The 20,663-nt window shown below is 33.2% G+C and overlaps 1 protein-coding gene across 3 annotated transcripts in view; it reads left to right on the forward strand.

Moving 5' to 3' along the window:
• The first annotated feature begins 1,637 nt into the window (after positions 1-1,637).
• Positions 1,638-20,663, forward strand: part of LOC129757881 (glycine receptor subunit alpha-2-like) — a 50,596-nt gene continuing 31,570 nt past the window's right edge. For all 3 annotated transcript variants that reach the window (XM_055755253.1, XM_055755254.1, XM_055755256.1), the window contains exon 1: positions 1,638-3,014. In XM_055755253.1, coding sequence (XP_055611228.1) covers positions 2,992-3,014 — 23 coding nt within the window. In that variant the 5' untranslated portion in view covers positions 1,638-2,991. The remainder of the gene's footprint in view (positions 3,015-20,663) is intronic.

Below are 20,663 nucleotides of genomic sequence, written 5' to 3' on the forward strand. Positions count from 1 at the left end.
AATGGAGAGAAAGGTGATGTCATAAGTAAAAAAAATCGGGCGAGTTTGCCGTGATCTAAATTGAACCAAGTTTCGTCGATAGAAATAATGAGATGGGTTTCTAGGATCTTGAGCATATTTAATCAGGTATCAGAAAGACTATGTTCTACTTTGTTGAAAAAATCGTCTTTAAAGTAAAGGAGGAATGTGGTATCGAGAAATCGAAGGAGTCATATGATTAAATAGACTAAAAATGGGTTTGACATATTTCCTTACTACGAGAAGGTTCTATAATATATTTGGTCGATCAGAGCATCTATTTGCGGTGCTAGTTTGGTAATTATCTCAGATATAACAGTATCTGGGCCCATAACCTGTTGAAATAAGTATTTAACGCAGGTTTGTGTTGTCGAATAGAGTTATCATTATACAGGTTTGTTCGTCAAGTCCTTAAACAACTTCCCATTACATCAGCGATAGCTAATTGTGACTTTCCACTTCTCAAATACCCTAACCGGGAAATTACTCATTTCCCAATTATTAGGTTTCATTTGTGAACCGAATCTTCATCACTTGATTCTGATTCCGATAACTGGATGCGGTTCGTATTTAACCTATCGCCACATTGTCGCGAAATAAAAGCATGGGAATCAGGAGGACTTGGTTCTAACCGAATCGATCGAATTCTTTACTGTTGAATTAAAAATAAATGGAAGGACATAATCTAAGACATACGGACTTAACCGGCTAACCGTTTTTTCGACGAGATTCGCTACATCACAGGGATGATTTGGTTTGGACCAAATTAAGATTGTTTTCGAAAAATTATTTGAAATAACTTTTGATTAAAATAGAACTTTAAGATTAAGAAAATTATTTTAAGATGCGAAATGCCCTTCGGAATTGTAATTAACACGTAGTGTAGTGTAGTGTTGCCGTAAGATGTAAATCTACGCCAGAATACGATGAAAAGTAGTCTCGTAGTAGTAGTAGTAGAACCATTGCTCCATTTTACAATATATCGCACGATTTACCTAACTATATCTATCCATCTCTAATAGACCGATCCCTGAAAACTAGTTCCAAATCTATCTCCTTAAACACCGTGTCATCACATCAACCACGAAAACGCTTTCCTCCCCTCCGTTTGTACTTTAGAAAAAGGGCCAGCCTTCAAATCGAACAGAAAAGCTTTCAACGTAACCCTAATGTTTAGTGCGGGAAGCATCCGCGACTAGCCATCATCATCATCACAACAGTCATCAACAGTCATAACACAACACAAAGGTGAAAGAAATCCGGCGTGGCGTGTGACGATACCCTAAACGAATTTTCCTCGCACCCACCTGTCTGTCAGTCAGTCAGTCATTCAGCCAGCTAGTCGAGCAGTCAGTCAGCTTACCCAAGCAAACATATGATTGAATTAGAACTACCCGTAAGAATCCACGGCACGCCCGAGGGGTTCACCGATAGTGAAGCACCCGTATATCCGCATGGTTCTACTGTTAGCGATAAGCAACCGACGATGATGACGACGACGCGTGCTCACCTGGATTCTTGTTATATTTTGCCGCCGATGACGGACGGAAGCTTTCGAATTCGGAAATCCTAACCGACCGCGTGTTTTTCACGATTTCAGTTCACGAGTTGAAGCCGCCGAGGAAGGTCGCGCACGGAATCCAAACCGTTATTTTGTGTACATAACCTAACCTAGCCGAGTAGGTAGTAGGTTTAATTGTTAATTACACGGCGCGCGATTTCTCACGATTTCTGCGGAAGACAACTTGTGCGATCGGTTTTTGTGTTAATTATAACTGCCGTATAGTGTGTAGGACTGTTCGAAGATGAGGGATCCTGGAGCCGCCCTCAGCATTATTGGTGTAGTTTTTGGCGGTGGAGGTGGCCCTTGTTGATATCTTCTCGGGTACGACGAACTACGGGAACCTTTCCGTCGACGAATTCGGTCCGGTACAGTTCAATCCCGTTCTAGGGCGGATTTTTATTTTGTTTTTTTTCGTGTTTTCCTTTTTTGTTTAAAGTTTGAACGCGAGCGTGTCCTAAAGCATAACGGTCTATTTTTAACTCAGCACGGCAACCTCGTAGAACATTTTCCACTATCCCCGCCGGCCTTTCCTTCGTCCTTTTTTTGGGGAGCAAGGATTCGTTCAGGTTGACATAGACACACGTATCTTGACAGAGCGAGACAAGAAGAAAAACGCGCGCGAAAGCTCAAATTCATCCAACATCCTAAGTAGCAGCACCGAAACCTGTTTTCGGAGAAATAAAAGTTGCTACGCTAAGGTCAGAGCCTAGAAAATCGGGAACCCAGTCCACCCAGTCCCAACTTCAAGCGCCCAAACGCCCCAACGAAAGGAATATAAAACGCGACGACGAGCAACGGAAAACGGCAAAGTTTTATCGATTCTGAACATTAAAAACAAACACCACATTACTGTGACCTCCATCCTGGCTCACGCTCCATCCTGGGGCCGTTTCCGATCATCTTCGAGAAGCTCCAAAGGAACTCCTTTGTGGATTTCCACCAGGACACCACAATTTGACTGCCGCCGTCTTTAAAACTTTTCCCGAGAAGATTACCAGTACCGAGAAGAAGAAGAAAAAGTGAAAAAATCATTAATCTCCCAAAATTGCAAGTGTTGCTTCTGTGAAAACGTGCAAATCTACCCAAGAAAGAGAAAAAAATTAAACCAGTGTGCTTCAGTGAAACGATAAATTGTGTGCATCACCACCCGTCGAACAAAATCCAAATAAATATTAAGGGTAATTTACCGAGGAGCCAGAAAAAAATATACATGAAAAGTACCCCCCAAGTGTTCCACCCCCATTAAGCCCCAAGTGCCCTCGCAATTTAGAATTCATCGGAAAGCCTAAACAGCACCAACAACAACAACAACAACAACAACCAAGCAGAAGAAAAAAACGAAATCGGGAACGGCACACACCTAATAGGATTTCGAATATGAATCTTAGCCACGAAACGCGCAGAGGATTATGAATGCAGTTTCCTTATTTAGGTCAGTGTTTTCGCTTCTGATTTGGTAACCTACAGAGTGTAGTTAATCGTACACCTGCCAACTTAAGGAACCAGGTTCCTGCAGGCTGATTCTTGAAGAGTTTCGTTCCCCCCAAGTCTCCAGCTTTTGTAGACCCGATCACGCCAAATAATTATAAGGCATTCATTGGTTGGGGCAATCTTTCGTGTTTCGTGTAGCCCCACTCCTGTGAAAGGGTTCAGAGGAAATCATTGGAGAAGTGTTGTTTAGAGGAGTGGGGGGAATGCGCGTTGCATGACTCTTGAGAAAAATCATTTGGTACCTACACCCCTGGAGAACGACCTCAACCTACGTAATCGGATAGGGTTTTTTTTTTCATTTTTCCCTCGGCTGTGTTTATTTAAATTTTTACATGTTTTTTACAATAACTTCGTATTCCGCGTTAAGATTGATGAGGAATAGCACGCACTCTGTATAAGTTAAAAAATATTACGCCTTAGGGTATGCAACAGTGTGTTTTTTCACGAAACAAGTTCCAGTAATGACGTAATTTGACAAATTATCCGCTTAAAATTGTTTTTTATATTTAGACCTGAAGCTTGTGTTCATTGTGTAAGATAATAAAAAAGTTAATCATTCTAGTAAACAGTTAAAAATAGAGAGGAACGATTTTATACAGGGTGCTCCATCTAGAAGTGTGATTTTTTAAATCAGCTTTGTTCCTCGTTAAAAATTAAGAAACATATGAACCTATCGTTTTTCAAGTCTTTCTCAAGTCGGATGATCTGAGTGGAAAATTTTGCTTTTTAAATTCAAAAATTTCGATTGCTGAAGCTGAAGAATTACTTTTGCAGTGTGTCTCAACGTGACATTTGAGCTAATTAAGATCGAAACAAAGCTACAAAGCTACAAAAGTTTTTTGGATTGCATCTGTTTTTATGGTTTTTTGGAAAAATGTTTAGAAAATTCTATCTAATGAATTAGTGATGAAAAAAGTGTGTTTTTTATCGGCTGATAAACAAAATGCATAATTTTTAATGAAATAACAGTCAAAAGAGTGTGAACTTTTTTTTGTGCATTTTATTTTTAATTTAACAGTTGAAACTTTGCTGTTATTACATAAAAATTCTCACTTTGCATACTTTTAATCGTTTTCGTAGTTGTTATTTAACTCAAGTGCTACATCACAAATAGGATGTTAATTGTGAAAAACAAAAGGAACCCTGGTTTTCAATTTTTTTTTAACCCTTTACTTTACTCTAATCCGTTAAGTTAAAAAATGTCTATGGAAATAACTTAATTACCCTCCAACTAAGCAATTTATGTAAAAAAAAAACAAAAAAAATCAATAGTTTTGGTTGTTTAATGAAAGTGAGAAAATTAGATTAAAAAAAATATTTAAAGGTTTCATAATTGCTATTTGAACTTTCGGTGTTTTAAAATTGGTTGAAACTTTAACAGTACTGAAATAAGTTATGTTTTAAAAGCTTAGATGGAAATTGATGGAATTTTCAGCGAAGCTGCTTAGTGCTTTAATGTTAACATGTGCGCATTTTTGTGATGTTCTGTCAAAGGGTTTTTGGAATAGCGTCCAATGAAGAAAGTTTTCGACTTTCATTTTTGGGTACCACATGCGTGATCTACGATACTTTATGGAATCAATCATCACGATTTATCATGTGAACTTTAGTCGAATAGTTGATTTCCGGCTGGGTTTGTGTCTCCCATTGGTATTTTCCTGGATTTTTGCTCGATTTTACCCGAAAAATTTTGGCAATGAGCTTCTTTATTGGAAGATATCTCAGAAACCCCTTAACAGATGTGACCAATTTATTAACACGTTTTCATTACATTAAAAGGTAGTTTAATTGAAGATTTGAACAATTTACTTCCATGCATTCAAAAATCATTCAAAAAACAAAGTGTTGCATTTTTTATTCTGATTAATAAGAAGAATCGGATAGAAAACTTAACTCAAATCGGTTATTTTACCACTTATCTTCCTCCGATTCTAAGGGCCTAAGCTCATTGCATAAAACAGAATTTTAAGATTTGACCGTCAAACTTTATTCGAAGATTAATCTTAGTGAGAAGTGGAATAGCAGATTCTTCGATTGTGCAATGACTATTAGAAAATCTCGTAGAGTTTCGATGCGTAAGCTACCATTTGTTACCCAGCTGGATTCAAGCCTTCTGGTTTGTTTACAATCTAAAAAGGCTGTAAAAAAAAACTCCCTGTATTCAGGTTATTGAAATGTTAAGTTTAAAAATAAAGCTAAAATCTTTGAAAACCATGAAGAAGGTGTTGAGATGATATGAAGGATATGCAGAAAATAAATTAAATTTATTTTTTTTTTAAACACAAACAAACAAACAAACAGTCTCTGATCGATTCTTCTGTTATGAGTGATAGGCGTGTCTGAGTGAATCTCTGAGTTCATAAGAAATGTGAAATCACTAAAATGGAGTAGTTGGTGATATGAGCACAGATTTGCAAGGCTGATGCTCAGATTGTTTAGAAATGGTTCCGGCTCCGGAAAATAAGACGGAGAGGCTAGAAAATCGCAGATTGTTAAGGTTGCTGCTTTGATTGTTCGTTCCTCCTGTAGATAAGACGAAGATGCTGAAAAAGCGCACATTGTTAAGACTGCTGCTCTGATTATTTGTTCATCCGGTAAATAAGACGGAGAGATTCGAAAGCGCAGATCGTTAAGGCTGCTGCTATGTTTGATTGTTAGTTTTTATTTCGCCTTCTGGTATAAAATGACGAATTGGCTTAGGCGGCACAGATTTTTAAGGAGCTTCTGCTGATTGTTTGTCTTCATTTGGCCTTCCGGTAGAAAAAAAACGGAATTGGCATTGAAAGCGCAGATTTTCAAGGCTGCTTGATGATTATTTATTTTGATATGGCCTTCCGGCGGAAAAATATGGAATTGTTTGATCGTTTGTTTTGATTTCGCCTTCTGGTGGAAAAGGACGGATTGGCTTGGGAAGCGCAGATTTTTAAGGTAGATTCTGCTGATTGTTTGTTTTGGTTCAACCTCCCGGTGGAAAATGACGGAATTGGCTTAGGAAGGACAGATTTTTATGAATGTTGCTGCTGAATGTTTGTTTTGGTTTAGTCTTCCAGTGAAAAAGACTGAATTGGCTAAAGAAGCGCTGATTCTTAAAGCAGCTACTGTTGATTGTTTTTTTTTTATTTGGCCTCCCGATGAAAAAAGATCGAATTGGCTAAGGAAGATTTTTAGGGCAACTCCTGCCGATTATTTATTTTGATTTGGCCTTCCGGTGCGAATAACGGAATGGCTTAGTAGACGCATATTTTTAAGGCTGCTGCTGCTGATTGTTTGTTTTGTTTTGGACTTCTGGTTGTGAAGGCTGTTTCTAAGAATAATTTTGGGTTATTCCGACTCTGGTATAAAGAGACATTGCAACAAGAAAAGCACAATTTGGGAAGACTGTTGCTTAAAAATGTTTTCGGATTATTCCGGCTCTGGTAAACAAAGACAGATCGGCAGGAAAGAATAGATTGAGAAGGCTGTTGCTAAGAATACTTTCGGATTGGATGAATAATATGAAGAAAAAAAATAAAATTTAAAGATTTGAAAAGCCTTTGCTGAGAATGGAATGTACAATTGAGAAGAAAATATTTGAAAAATAAAATTTTATGAACAGATGATCACCGTAATTTATGCAAGTTACTTAGTTTATTTGCCTTATCAGTGAAAAGTATTTCATAATCTTAAAACGTCCGTACTAAAAAGAACATCACTTTTCATCGATGAGGCCGATATATTAAGTGGAATAAACTTTGGTATTAGAAAAAAAACAAAAAAAAAAAAAACAGAAAATAAAAGATTCTATTGAGATTAGTACTGAGAAGGAATGTAGAGATGAGATGAAGGATATGCAAAAAAAAACCTAAATTTGAAAAATAAAATAATAGTTGTATTCGGCAACACTGAAGATGTATAAAATAAAATAGATTTCTAAGCAACGTTTGTTATTTTGGGCAACACTAGTCATTGGTCTATTCTTGTGAGTCTGAGTTTCGTAAAAATTGTGAAATCACGACAATTGTTAGTGATAGACGTGTCTGAGTGGATCTCTGAGATGAGATTTTGTTTAACCGAGTAACTAAGATATGAACCTCTCGTCTTAAAAGTTGATTTTATGTGCGTATTTATTTCAAGAAATCTTGAACGTATTATTCACCCTGAAATTCGTGGGGATAGTTGTTATTTTAAATCGAAACAAAATAAATTTATGTTTATTTTTTTCTTTTAAATCCGACGTGATCTACCCAAACACATTGTCTTGTTGAGTCTAACAAGCGATTTTGATTTAACCTGTTCTTCAATTTCCATTTCACCATCTTAGAAGAAGCTTCCTAATTTCTATTTTTTCTATGAATATTCATCCTATCTGTCTTTTTTCCACTCAGGAAATCCCGGTGAGAGCTTTCCGATATTTCGTTATACAAACACTATCACTGCTTTTTCACATTTTTGATTGTGTTCATATCCTTTAAGGCAGAATTTCCACGAGTCGGTATGGTGCGTCTTTTTTATTCTTCCTTCAAAATACCAATTTCATACTTTACATACTTCATACCGGTGGAAAATCCAGATTGCAAAAAGAAAGGGTAGTGATAATCAGAAGTTTGGTTTCCACGACCGAGAGATGTTTAAGGTCGTTCGTATGTTTTTTCTAGCAGTTGGTGTTATTACGAAATGTCATGATTAGAATTTTCGATCTTCTGTCAGTGTCATTTCAATCGAGCAAAACCAAGCAGTCTTAAAGACAGTCTCTTTAGGTGTAATCGTAACAGCTATTGATTGTTTTGATCGTTAAAAATACTCGATGCAGAAAATCTTAAATACATAGTTATGCTGCATAACTAATGCATTTTAGAGTTTTTCTCTCATCAATATTTCACAAAACGTTTAAAAATATTTTTAAAATAATAACAAATTCTTTATTCATTTTCGTTCCTCTTGTGTGGGCAGCAGGTTGTCAAAATTTTTTCGTGAAAATAAGGGAGCTTCTTAATAAAAATTAGGAAAAATCAGGCTAACAATAAATATTTGAACTGATTCTTACTATTCTTGGAAAAAGGTATTGATATCGATAATGGTGATATAATAAGTTATGGGTTCTAGATGTTGCAGAATTTTTCCTGCACGCACTCGGACCAGACAAATCCAGGCAGTGTTATTTTAAATTTTGGTAAAATCCGGGCATTTCATTTCAAATTATGTAAAGGGGTGATATGGTCAAAATTTGGTCAATATCAACTTGACGTATTTCTTTCAATAAGGCATTTCCCCACTTGTCAAACGAACAGCTGATTTCTCATGTTTACATTATCTCGGCATATCGTGGTAGGGTAAACATAACAACAGCATTACGCATGTTCAAAGACCAGATAGTAACAAAATAAAATTGGCAATGCAATTGTAGTGGTTTTGCAAGCGTACCTTGGTGAGGAGAATAAAAAAAAAATATTTCATTTATTGTAAATTCATATCAAGTTAAGATATGAAGGTATTTTAATGTTTTTATAAAGGAGTTTTCAAAAGAAAACATTGAACAGTGCTTATCATCAAGGATCAAAATGGCGACCAGTTGGTGTTTACATTTTTCAAAACAATAATAAAAAGTTACCCTACCACAATCTGTCTCAGGAAATACTCTATTTTGCATTTAAAAACCCTGAACACCCCTCATTTTGAAGGTGTGTGTGTGTGTGTAAAATGTTGCTCCTATTTTGATTTGAATAAACTCTTCAGTTGTCAAAATGCCGTCCAAGGAAGAAGAGCAGCGTATCAAAATTTTGCTCGCGAGCTACTCGCACGCAAAGCTGGCAAAATCACTAAAAGTTGCCAAATCAACCGTTACAAATGTAATTAAAGTGTTTGGGGAACGTTTGTCGACAGCCAGGAAGTCCGGATCGGGGGGACATCGAAAACCGGAAGCCGCTGAGACGACAAAGAGAGTTGCCGGTAGTTTCAAGCGAAACCCCAACCTCTCTCTCCGAGATGCCGCAAATAAGCTGGGTGTATCGTCTACAACCGTGCATTGAGCCAAAAAACGAGCCGGACGATCGACTTACAAGAAGGAAGTGACTAAAAATCGCGATGATAAACAAAATACGACGGCCAAAGCGCCATCCCGGAGGCTGTACACGACGATGCTGACGAAGTTTGACTGCGTGGTAATGGACGACGAAACCTACGTTAAAGCCGACTACAAGCAGCTTCCGGGACAGGAGTTTTATTCGGCAAAAGAAAGGTAGCAGATATTTTCAAGCACATGAAACTGTCAAAGTTCGCTAAGAAATATCTGGTTTGGCAAGCCATCTGTACCTGCGGCTTGAAAAGCAGCATTTTCATAGCTTCCGGGACTGTGAACCAAGAAATTTACGTGAAAGAGTGTTTGAATAAACGTATGCTGCCTTTCCTGAAGAAACACGTTTGTTCCGTATTGTTTTGGCCGGATTTGGCATCTTGCCATTACGGTAAAAAGGCTATGGAGTGGTACGCCGCCAACAACGTGCAGGTGGTTCCCAAGGAAAGAACCCTCCCAACACGCCAGAGCTCCGCCCAATTGAGAAATACTGGGCTATTGTCAAGCGAAACCTAAAGAAGACCAAAAAAACTGCTAAGGACGAGCAGCAGCTCAAGGCAATCTGGCTTTCTGCGGCGAAGAAGGTGGACAAGGTTGCTGTACAAAATCTGATGGTATGGGTTAAGCGTATGGCCCGGCAATTCGGATTTGGAAAAGCGGAAGCCTAACTGAATATTTTTCCTGAATTTTATACTAATTAAACTTGAAAATTAATTAAATTTGATTTTTTAAATAAACTATTTCACCGATTTACACACGTTTTCCCTTGACCAAATTATGACCGTATCACCCTTTAACACAAAAATCCAGGTTATATCTCATAAATTATTACAAAAATCATGAAGAAAAATATTTTAAACTTTTGTTTTCATCGAAACACATCAGCAGGTTCAAAATCGTATTGTAGGCTTCCAAAAAACCGGTAATGATGATTTTGATAAAACTTCTTCAAAAAATTTCGATTTTTGAGACAAAAATCTCAAATTATAATTACTTATTATATTAGAGGTTTTTCTTGATTTTGCAAATAAATGGAGTAAATCAGAGTGAAATTTTCATCATATTCCGTAAGACTGGTCCGGACCAGACTTTTGCTGAATTTTATATCATATAACCGAGCAAGTCCGGGTAAAACCGGGCAATCTGGCAAACTTATTCTATACATAAGTAACACAGTAGATACCTATCGATTCATGATTATTTTCTCATAGATCTAACACTAGACTGGCTCATAACAAAAAATATCCTTATATTCCACGCGGCACCCCCTAGATTGGTGTCTTTAGGTGAAAAAATGACTTTCTGAAGGTTTTTTTTTTGTGATGGTCCCACAGGCCCATTTGCGTCCTTCCTCCACCCCATACGCCTCTTTAGAATTGGGAGGGACAGGTTATCCTTTGGATAATTGTGTTAACATATTTATGTCTTTTCTGTACATCTTGGTTGCCTTTCAACTCCCGCGTATGTCCATCACTGTACAGATTCTCTGTCTGATATCACATGACATTTCCATCACATTTTTATAATTCGTACATATTTTAAATGTTGTGCTTTACGTAGTGTACTGTCATTTTCTTAAAGCTGAGGTTTCAGGTCAGTTGGCAGAAGCACGAGCTGGCGCAAAGGACTTGAAATTTGTATGGAGATTTTCGGCAAAATGTATGGAAAATCGACATACTATCACACTTATTGTTCTAAAATATTTCAGGAATTGTAGTTCAAACAATGACAAACAAGTTTGTAAAAGATTGTGACGCAATACGAGTTGACTGTGATGAGTTATTTGCAATTCAATGTGTGATTTTTTTCGTATTTCTTTGATATATAGTGACGGTTGATCGCATAGTCACACAATGAGAATAACCAATAGAAAGTTTGTGTCCTCCGAAAAGTTGCGAAAAAAGCTCTTACAAACATTATTGTGGGACATTTAGACCTTCGAAGAGAAACGTATGATGGTTAAAGCATTGTCAAAAAAATACTCAAGTACTTAAAAAACTTGTGGTAAAAGTTATGAATGAATTCAGAAATTTAACGTTGAATGATTTAATTAATTCAGAGTCGCTCAAACTTTTCGATCGGTACGATATACCAGAATTTTTTTAACAATAGATCCTGAGCATTGGAAGACTATCAAAGAATTCAACAAAGGGCAACAACGTATAAGCAGTTTAAAGGTAGTAAATGACACTGTAGAAAGAGGAGTCAAGCTTATTTCCCACTAAAACAAACTTCTCACCCACGGCGAAGCCGAAAAATAAATTATTTTGCAAATAATTAGTCATTATCGCAAAACTTACCAGAATCAAACAAAATCTTCATTGTTGAAAACTTTCAGCATCTTAGTTTAATATACTTGCTTGATTTGAATAAACATTTTTATTGACTACCAATGAAACATAAACGCCAAAAATTATGAAGAAAGATCATTTAAACCAAAACTCTTTTTTTATACTCAAAACAATGCAGCAGTTCATAGTTTTTCGAACCTTTCTTTCAACTTTTTGCAAAGATAGGAACTTGCTATAAAATAAGCTACAACTTTGCCGAGAACACAAACTTTCTATCTGTTACTCTCATTGTGTGACAATACGATCAAGTCAGTACTTATAGTCGACCTACAGTGAGCGAAATAAGAATAGCACCACTAGGTGTTTTGCTTGTTAAAATATGAATGATTGAAAATTACGAAAATTTTCTTCCACAGATTGTTCTGAATTGCTTTACGGATAAATCAAGCATAAGTTTACTTTTTTTTGGACGTAGCAATTGGCGTTGAGGACCAAAAATGTGAAAAAAGGGTGCGAAATAAGAATAGAACCACTTGAGTTTTTCTAACAAAAACAAGATTATTGATTTGTGTTAAAGTGAATAATAATGCTTCTACGAGTTATTTGAATACATAACTGCAATTTAGGAGTTTTCCAGAATTCAAAAGGTTTTCAAAGGTTTTAAAATGGGGGTTTTAAGAGATGCTCCTCTAGCGTTAAGGAATTAGATATTTGAGCTATGAAACTTTATCAAACTGCTTGATTTCTTCATTAACATTCATATTAAGATGCAAAATAATGAAACATAGATTTGAGTCTGAGTTTGAATCCAAAAAGCAGGTTGGAATTTAAAAATACTTATGTTTTTTTAATAGTCAAACACTATTTCTCTAGTTTTAAGTCATAGATGGCAGCACTATCTCGCCATTTAACCAATTTCATGCCCATTTTCGAATATCCGAGATTAATTAGGGAGTGCCAGATGATTTTGGTCAAGAAATAAATACATGTACCGTGTGAGCGCTTTGGAGATTCTAAGATCACTAAATCCAAAAAAATAGAATTGCATCAAGGTCACTAATAGTGAATTTTTTGGACCGATTATCAGAATAAAGTTATACTTTGCGATGGAGCTTGATGGACTAGACAACTAGCAGTATTTTTGGTATGATTTGTAATTGAATCGGAATTTGAGATGAGCAGGAATTTTGACGGTTGTACATTTTTGTGCTGATTGTTCTTTTGAAAATCCGAAAAAGCTTTCTGCAGCGTGATTTTCCAGAAAACTGTGATGGGAAAATACCTCAAAATGATGAATATGGGCCTGATTTAGCCTGGAAAATCAATATTGAGACTAAATTTTGTTTTAACTGCAAGTTAGTGCTGCCATCTACGACTTGAAACTAAGAAAAAGTATGGTTTACTGAACAAAATCAAAGTTTTTGATTTCCAACCTATTTTTTCTGATTAAAAATTAATCCCGAATGTTTGTTTCATCATTTCACGTCATTTCAATGCAGACAGTTAGTAATTTGATAAAGAATTACAGCTCAAATGTCTAATTCCTTAACACTAGAGGAGCATCTCTTAAAACCCCCATTTTAAAACCTTTGAAAACCTTTGGAATTCTGGAAAACTCCTAAAATGCAGTTATGTATTCAAATAACTCGTAGAAGCATTATTATTCACTTTTACAAAGTAATTTTTTTTAAATAATCTTGTTTTTGTTAGAAAAAATCAAGTGGTTCTATTCTTATTTCGCACCCTTTTTTCACATTTTTGGTCCTCAACGCCAATTGCTACTTCCAAAAAAAGTAAATTTATGTTTGATTTATCCGTTAAGCAATTCAGAACAAACTGTGGAAGAAAATTTTCGTAATTTTCAATAATTCATTTTTTAACAAGCAAAACACATAGTGGCGCTATTCTTATTTCGCTCACTGTATACACCGTTTACGATATATTGATGAAATGCGAAAAAAATCACACATTCAATTGCAAATAACTCATTACAGTCAACTCATATTGCGTCACAATCTTCTACAAACTTGTTTGTCATTGTTTGAACTACAATTCCTGAAATTCTGAGCTTTCTAGCATACTGGGTACATATTTTAGAACACAAAGAGTGAAAGTATGTCGATTTTCCATACATTTTGCCGAAAATCTCCATACAAATTTCAAGTCCTTTGCGCCAGCTCGTGCTTCTGCCAACTGACCTGAAACTTTCAGAAAGTCATTTTTTCACATAAATGCACCAATCTAGGGGGTGCCGCGTTGAAAAAAATGCTGTAAAAATCATCCCATACAAATTTGGGCCAGTCTAATCTAACACGTTGTAAGTTGAAATTGTCCTTGGCCTAGCACAAGGTCTCATTTAAAAATTGGGCCTGATTAGACCACGGGGCCACGCCAGGAGCCTGAAAATTCGATGAAGAGCAACATGATAAACTAGTGTTTTTTACCAATGACTTTGGACTTTATCTGATAAATTCTTTTGAATACAGTTATTCCTTAAGATTGAATAAAGACCAATCAAAAACAGCAATTAGATTAGAGGTTTGAAAAAGTCATATTTGTTGTAAATAAAGTTTTGAAAATGCATATTCGAAAGAATCTAGCTAGAATAATCAATAATACAATATGTCCTTTAAAGAAACATTGTAATTTTTTCGTATAAAACATCACCATGTTTATACAAGCTCTTTTTCTAAATGTGAGTTAAAAATTGTAGCTTCTGGAGGACGATTAAATTTTACCGATTTCGAAAGGAGTTGACATTCTAGTTTGCAATTTTTTAACGTTGTTTAAAAGTAGGATATTCTTGATGACTTACAATGCATTTGATAAAAAAAAATAATAATTTGATCCAAGTGGGATACAAAAATTGTATTTACGGCTTGAAGCGCTCTGCATTTTTTATTTTGGTCGAAATAAATGAAGAGACTTGCTGGAAAATTTCAAATAACATGTTATTTCAGGCTAAATTTTGTTAACTGAGGTATCTCTTTTTGCATTTGCCCGATATGTGGTCTAATCACTTTATTACTTTCACCGTTTATCGGCCGACCAAGAAAAAGAAATCAGGCACTCATTAATAAATCATCAGGCATTCGTTAACAAATCAGCATTCATTAATAATATAAGAAAGAAACATAATGCAATCTGTAAAGGACCAAAAAACTTCATAGCTTGGTGAGGCCTTACAAAACAATCAAAATGAAATTGGAATTAATTTTCGTACTAAAACGTATTTTTCTTTGAAATTTCTGCCATTCCAATATAAATTTCCGATACAAACGTTTTCGTGACGTCACAAAAGAAATCCAATATGGCTCTCGACACTACCTTATTCAAATATTCTTTGCATATAGGTTGCATTCAAAAGTATGCATTTGAATTTAAATATAATATGATAAGAATTGTTTAATCAACCCAAATATTATTAGAAAAAATATTTTCTTTCTAATTCAGGTATTCTAAGCATTCAGAAGCAATCGATTGATTGGAATGGTGCAAGCGCATTGAATGATAAATTTTTCTGTATTTAATCTAGTTTGATTTCAGGTTACATGTCCAGAATGTTGTTTTGTGTGACTTTGAAGCTAATAAAAAAAGGTAATTCTTAGTTCTGAAAAGTTTAGCTGCGACCACTTGCGACAAAGATATTCCGTATTTTGGTCCATTCACTATGGCAGATTTCTATGCACCCAAACGTAGCAAGCAAAACAAACCACTACCATAATTTGATCATGATTTGTCTAAAATTGGTCCAAGTAATTAGTCTTGATCATAACAAGTATGGACGATCGTCAAATTGTTAAAAAAAATATGAAAAAAAATTGCCCGCTTGCTAGTATGAGGATCTCCCATAGTGTGTTTTGTTCAAAATCGTAAAACTTGTTAAGCTCCATCTCCTTTTTCTGTACTTCTCCAAATACGCTTTAGATGTGTGATTTCTCGTTCGATCACCTGTTGAGAAAAGCAAGAACTTAGTTGTTGACGTCAATCTTAACTTCATGTAGCATAGTACTTCAGATTTTTTTCCAATTCCGATCACACGTAAAAGGGAACATATTTACTCCTTTGGTTTATTTTCACGCAACGTCATAAATCTAGCGATGATGCTATTCATGGATATCCACTATCTTACGCAAGAAGCTACAAGGGCAACTATTTACTGGCTGTTGCCCAGGAATGGAATCATTAGGGAGTCATATTTTGTTGAGCCTGTACCAAAAAAAAGTGGACTAATCTAAACAGCCCTGTTCGCAAGGCACAGTTACAATGTCTTGCGCTTGGCTCCAAGAATATTTACATGATACGTGATACACTTTGGGCGCCTTCCTTCCGTCATCGGATGAAAACGCGAATTTTCACTTTCCCGATAACGGAAGTCGCCTCCAAGCTCCCATGTGGTGGAATTGGAAGGGCATGCGGAAAACTCTTTTTTTTCCTTTGAAAAGAAAACAAGTTAAATTCTCCAACGATACAGGACTTTTCTCGTTCGAAATAGAACTACATTGACACCACCTAGCGTCGGTAATCTTTTTCCTTGGAAGCTTCACAGGAAACCAACCAAATATGAATCCCACCTGGATGACCGTTATCCACGCATTACTCAGCCGTTTTTCTTCCCGTTGATATTCCGGCAGCCGAGCCGAGCCACAGGAAAGCCACAATCAAAAAATGAATGGTCGGGTCGTGATTGTTGCCCATTACTTCGTTCTGGTGCCTTTTGGGACAATAAGTAGATATCCGAAGACATTCACACACACACATACATTCATAAGAACTACATGCCGGCGGCCATATTGGCACTACTTAAATAGTAGCAATCAGCAGTGGTGTAGCAAGGTCAGGGCTAGATTTCCCCTTTCCTATGCGGCGTTTTTATTTTCATTTTGCCTTAAGTGTTCCCCACAATCGAACAGGGATAAGTTCGTCGAGAGTTTAGAAAGTGCGTGACAAGCAGATGATAAGAAAATGCAAATATCGTAAGCTCGCTCATGCGACCCAGTGATTTATGTACCAACTCCTTGTACTTGAGCCATAATCTACAGTTTGGACAATCAATTAGTGTTCCGCTCGAAGGATCAGTGAAGCTTAACTGACATTCGGTAATGGTTATTGGTCACAAAAGCCAAGACTGGATTTCAGGCATAATTTACAAAGTTAGGGGTTAAAGCGAGTTCAATTACATATGTCACTAATTCCAAATTATAAAGGGTAGTCGGGAGGAGTTTAGGATGATTAATTTTGATAAGTTGAATAATGATTTTTTTTTCATCGCGAAACTGAGCTACCTAACATAGCTGAAACCATTTTTAAAAGTTTTCAAAGAAAATTTTCTGTCGAACAACTTTAATTTTTGAAATTAAACTCAGTCACGCATGACAATTTCGTCTCACTTGCCTTATTGTGCTTTAAGAAAAATACAATTTGAAATTTAAAAAACTTAATTAGAAATGTTCAACCCAGATGTTTTTGTTTAATAAAAACAAGCTTGAGAAAAATTTCACCGTAAAAATGGTAAAACCGTCAATTTGGCGAACTAATAAAATTTCTGTAAAAATTGTTTTCATTGTCCTAAAAGATTAGTCACAAATGATGTGCTAGGTAGTAGATATGCTTTGTAACAACCAGTTCAAAAGCTTATCAATCAATCCCTCTGATAGAGAAAAGCCCATAAAAGCATATCATTGAGTGAGTCTACTGCTTTTTTTATGAGAAACTGGCGCAAATGGCATCAAAAATTATATTTTGGTTCGTGATTAGTATAAATGGTGCGAATTTCATATTCCTACAGTTTTAATTCAACACCACGATCTTTACCATAAAATTGAAAGTTAACCATTTTGATAAATTTGTGCAAATTAATTTGCATAACTCGAAAACATTGAAGCGAGTTTTCTAGCAACAAGCTTTTTGGGATCAATAACTACCATAACCTTTTTTTAATTTTTGTAATTTTTGTAATTTTTGTAATTTTCGTAATTTTTGTAATTATTAAAAAATTTGTAATTTTTTGTAATTTTTGTAATTTTTGTAATTTTTGTAATTTTTGTAATTTTTGTAATTTTTGTAATTTTTGTAATTTTTGTAATTTTTGTAATTTTTGTAATTTTTGTAATATTTGTAATTTTTGTAATTTTTGTAATTTTTGTCATTGTTGTAATTTTTGTAGTTTTCTGTAATTTTTGTAATTTTTGTAATTTTTGCAATTTTTGTAATTTTTGTAATTTTTGTAATTTTTGTAACTTTTGTAATTTATGTAATTTTTGTAATTTTTGTAATTTTTGTAGTTTTTGTAACTTTTGTAATTTTTGTAATTTTTGTAACTTTTGTAATTTTTGTAATTTTTGTAATTTTTGTAATTTTTGTAATTTTTGTAATTTTTGTAATTTTTGTAATTTTTGTAATTTTTGTAATTTTTGTAATTTTTGTAATTTTTGTAATTTTTGTAATTTTTGTAATTTTTGTAATTTTTGTAATTTTTGTAATTTTTGTAATTTTTGTAATTTTTGTAATTTTTGTAATTTTTGTAATTTTTGTAATTTTTGTAATTTTTGTAATTTTTGTAATTTTTGTAATTTTTGTAATTTTTGTAATTTTTGTAATTTTTGTAATTTTTGTAATTTTTGTAATTTTTGTAATTTTTGTAATTTTTGTAATTTTTGTAATTTTTGTAATTTTTGTAATTTTTGTAATTTTTGTAATTTTTGTAATTTTTGTAATTTTTGTAATTTTTGTAATTTTTGTAATTTTTGTAATTTTTGTAATTTCTAATTTTTCTAATTTTTGTAATTTTTGTCATTTTTGTAATTTTTGTCATTTTTGTAATTTTTGTAATTTTTGTAATTTTTGTAATTTTTGTAATTTTTGTAATTTTCGTTATTATTGTAATTTTGGTCATTTTTTGTAATTTTTGTAATTTTTGTCATTTTTGTAATTTTTGTAATTTTTTTAATTTTTGTAATTTATGTTATTTTTATAATTTTTATAATTTTTGTAATTTTTGTGATTTTTAAAATTTTTGTAATTTTTGTCATTTTTGACATTTTTGTCATTTTTGTAATTTTTGTCATTTTTGTCATTTTTGTCATTTTTGTCATTTTTGTCATTTTTGTCATTTTTGTCATTTTTGTCATTTTTGTCATTTTTGTCATTTTTGTCATTTTTGTCATTTTTGTCATTTTTGTCATTTTTGTCATTTTTGTCATTTTTGTCATTTTTGTCATTTTTGTCATTTTTGTCATTTTTGTCATTTTTGTCATTTTTGTCATTTTTGTCATTTTTGTCATTTTTGTCATTTTTGTCATTTTTGTCATTTTTGTCATTTTTGTCATTTTTGTCATTTTTGTCATTTTTGTCATTTTTGTCATTTTTGTCATTTTTGTCATTTTTGTCATTTTTGTCATTTTTGTCATTTTTGTCATTTTTGTCATTTTTGTCATTTTTGTCATTTTTGTCATTTTTGTCATTTTTGTCATTTTTGTCATTTTTGTCATTTTTGTCATTTTTGTCATTTTTGTCATTTTTGTCATTTTTGTCATTTTTGTCATTTTTGTCATTTTTGTCATTTTTGTCATTTTTGTCATTTTTGTCATTTTTGTCATTTTTGTCATTTTTGTCATTTTTGTAATTTTTGTAATTTTTGTAATTTTTGTAATTTTTGTTATTTTTGTCATTTTTGTCATTTTTGTCATTTTTGTCATTTTTGTCATTTTTGTCATTTTTTGTCATTTTTGTCATTTTTGTCATTTTTGTCATTTTTGTCATTTTTGTCATTTTTGTCATTTTTGTCATTTTTGTCATTTTTGTCATTTTTGTCATTTTTGTCATTTTTGTCATTTTTGTCATTTTTGTCATTTTTGTCATTTTTGTCATTTTTGTCATTTTTGTCATTTTTGTCATTTTTGTCATTTTTGTCATTTTTGTCATTTTTGTCATTTTTGTCATTTTTGTCATTTTTGTCATTTTTGTCATTTTTGTCATTTTTGTCATTTTTGTCATTTTTGTCATTTTTGTCATTTTTGTCATTTTTGTCATTTTTGTCATTTTTTTCATTTTTGTCATTTTTGTCATTTTTGTCATTTTTGTCATTTTTGTAATTTTTGTCATTTTTGTCATTTTTGTCATTTTTGTCATTTTTGTCATTTTTGTCATTTTTGTCATTTTTGTCATTTTTGTCATTTTTGTCATTTTTGTCATTTTTGTCATTTTTGTCATTTTTGTCATTTTTGTCATTTTTGTCATTTTTGTCATTTTTGTCATTTTTGTCATTTTTGTCATTTTTGTCATTTTTGTCATTTTTGTCATTTTTGTCATTTTTGTCATTTTTGTCATTTTTGTCATTTTTGTCATTTTTGTCATTTTTGTCATTTTTGTCATTTTTGTCATTTTTGTCATTTTTGTCATTTTTGTCATTTTTGTCATTTTTGTCATTTTTGTCATTTTTGTCATTTTTGTCATTTTTGTCATTTTTGTCATTTTTCTCATTTTTGTCATTTTTGTCATTTTTGTTAATTTAATGACAAAATTGAAAAAAAAAATGCCTAATAAAACATTGAAATATTCCCCAATTTGGTTGATTAAAAAAAATTTACAATATAAACAAAATTAAGAAATATAACAAAATCAACAAAAATTAAAAAAAAAAAAAAGAAATCGACTAGAATCGAATTATGACAAAATTGCCGAAAATACAAAAGAACACAAAGAAAAAAATCTACAAAATTTAAAAAAATTCGACAAAATTTTCAAAATTTATAACACGGATAACAATTAATTGGCAAAAGAGATAAAATTTCAACAATTCTCAACAATCTTGTCATTTTTTATCATTTCTGTCATATTTTTCAGTTTGGTTATTTTTTGTCATTGTCCAATTTGATTAAAAATATTAGCTTTGTAATTTTTGTTCTCTTAAATTTTGTCATTTTTTTTATTTTGCCAATCCTGTTAATATAGTCAGTTTTCCGAATTTCGTAATTTTTGACAATATGAGGTTACTCAGCACAAACGTTGGATTATTCGAAACACATGGTTTGGCATCTTTTTTTAAATTATATTCTTATCGTTTTCATGTATCTCTTATATGAACTTATATGTATGAAAGTTCAGATTATTTTTAAATACTTCCTTCAAAAAATTTGAACTTTTTTACTATTAATTCTTGATCCACTGTGTTTGAAAATATTTAATCATAATTTAATGATTCAGAATTTAAAAATCTATCATGTGTCTATTATTTTGGGTCCACTGTCGG

This window comes from Uranotaenia lowii, chromosome 3, assembly GCF_029784155.1.
Source record: "Uranotaenia lowii strain MFRU-FL chromosome 3, ASM2978415v1, whole genome shotgun sequence".
In the NCBI taxonomy this organism is placed as follows: Eukaryota; Metazoa; Arthropoda; class Insecta; order Diptera; family Culicidae; genus Uranotaenia; species Uranotaenia lowii.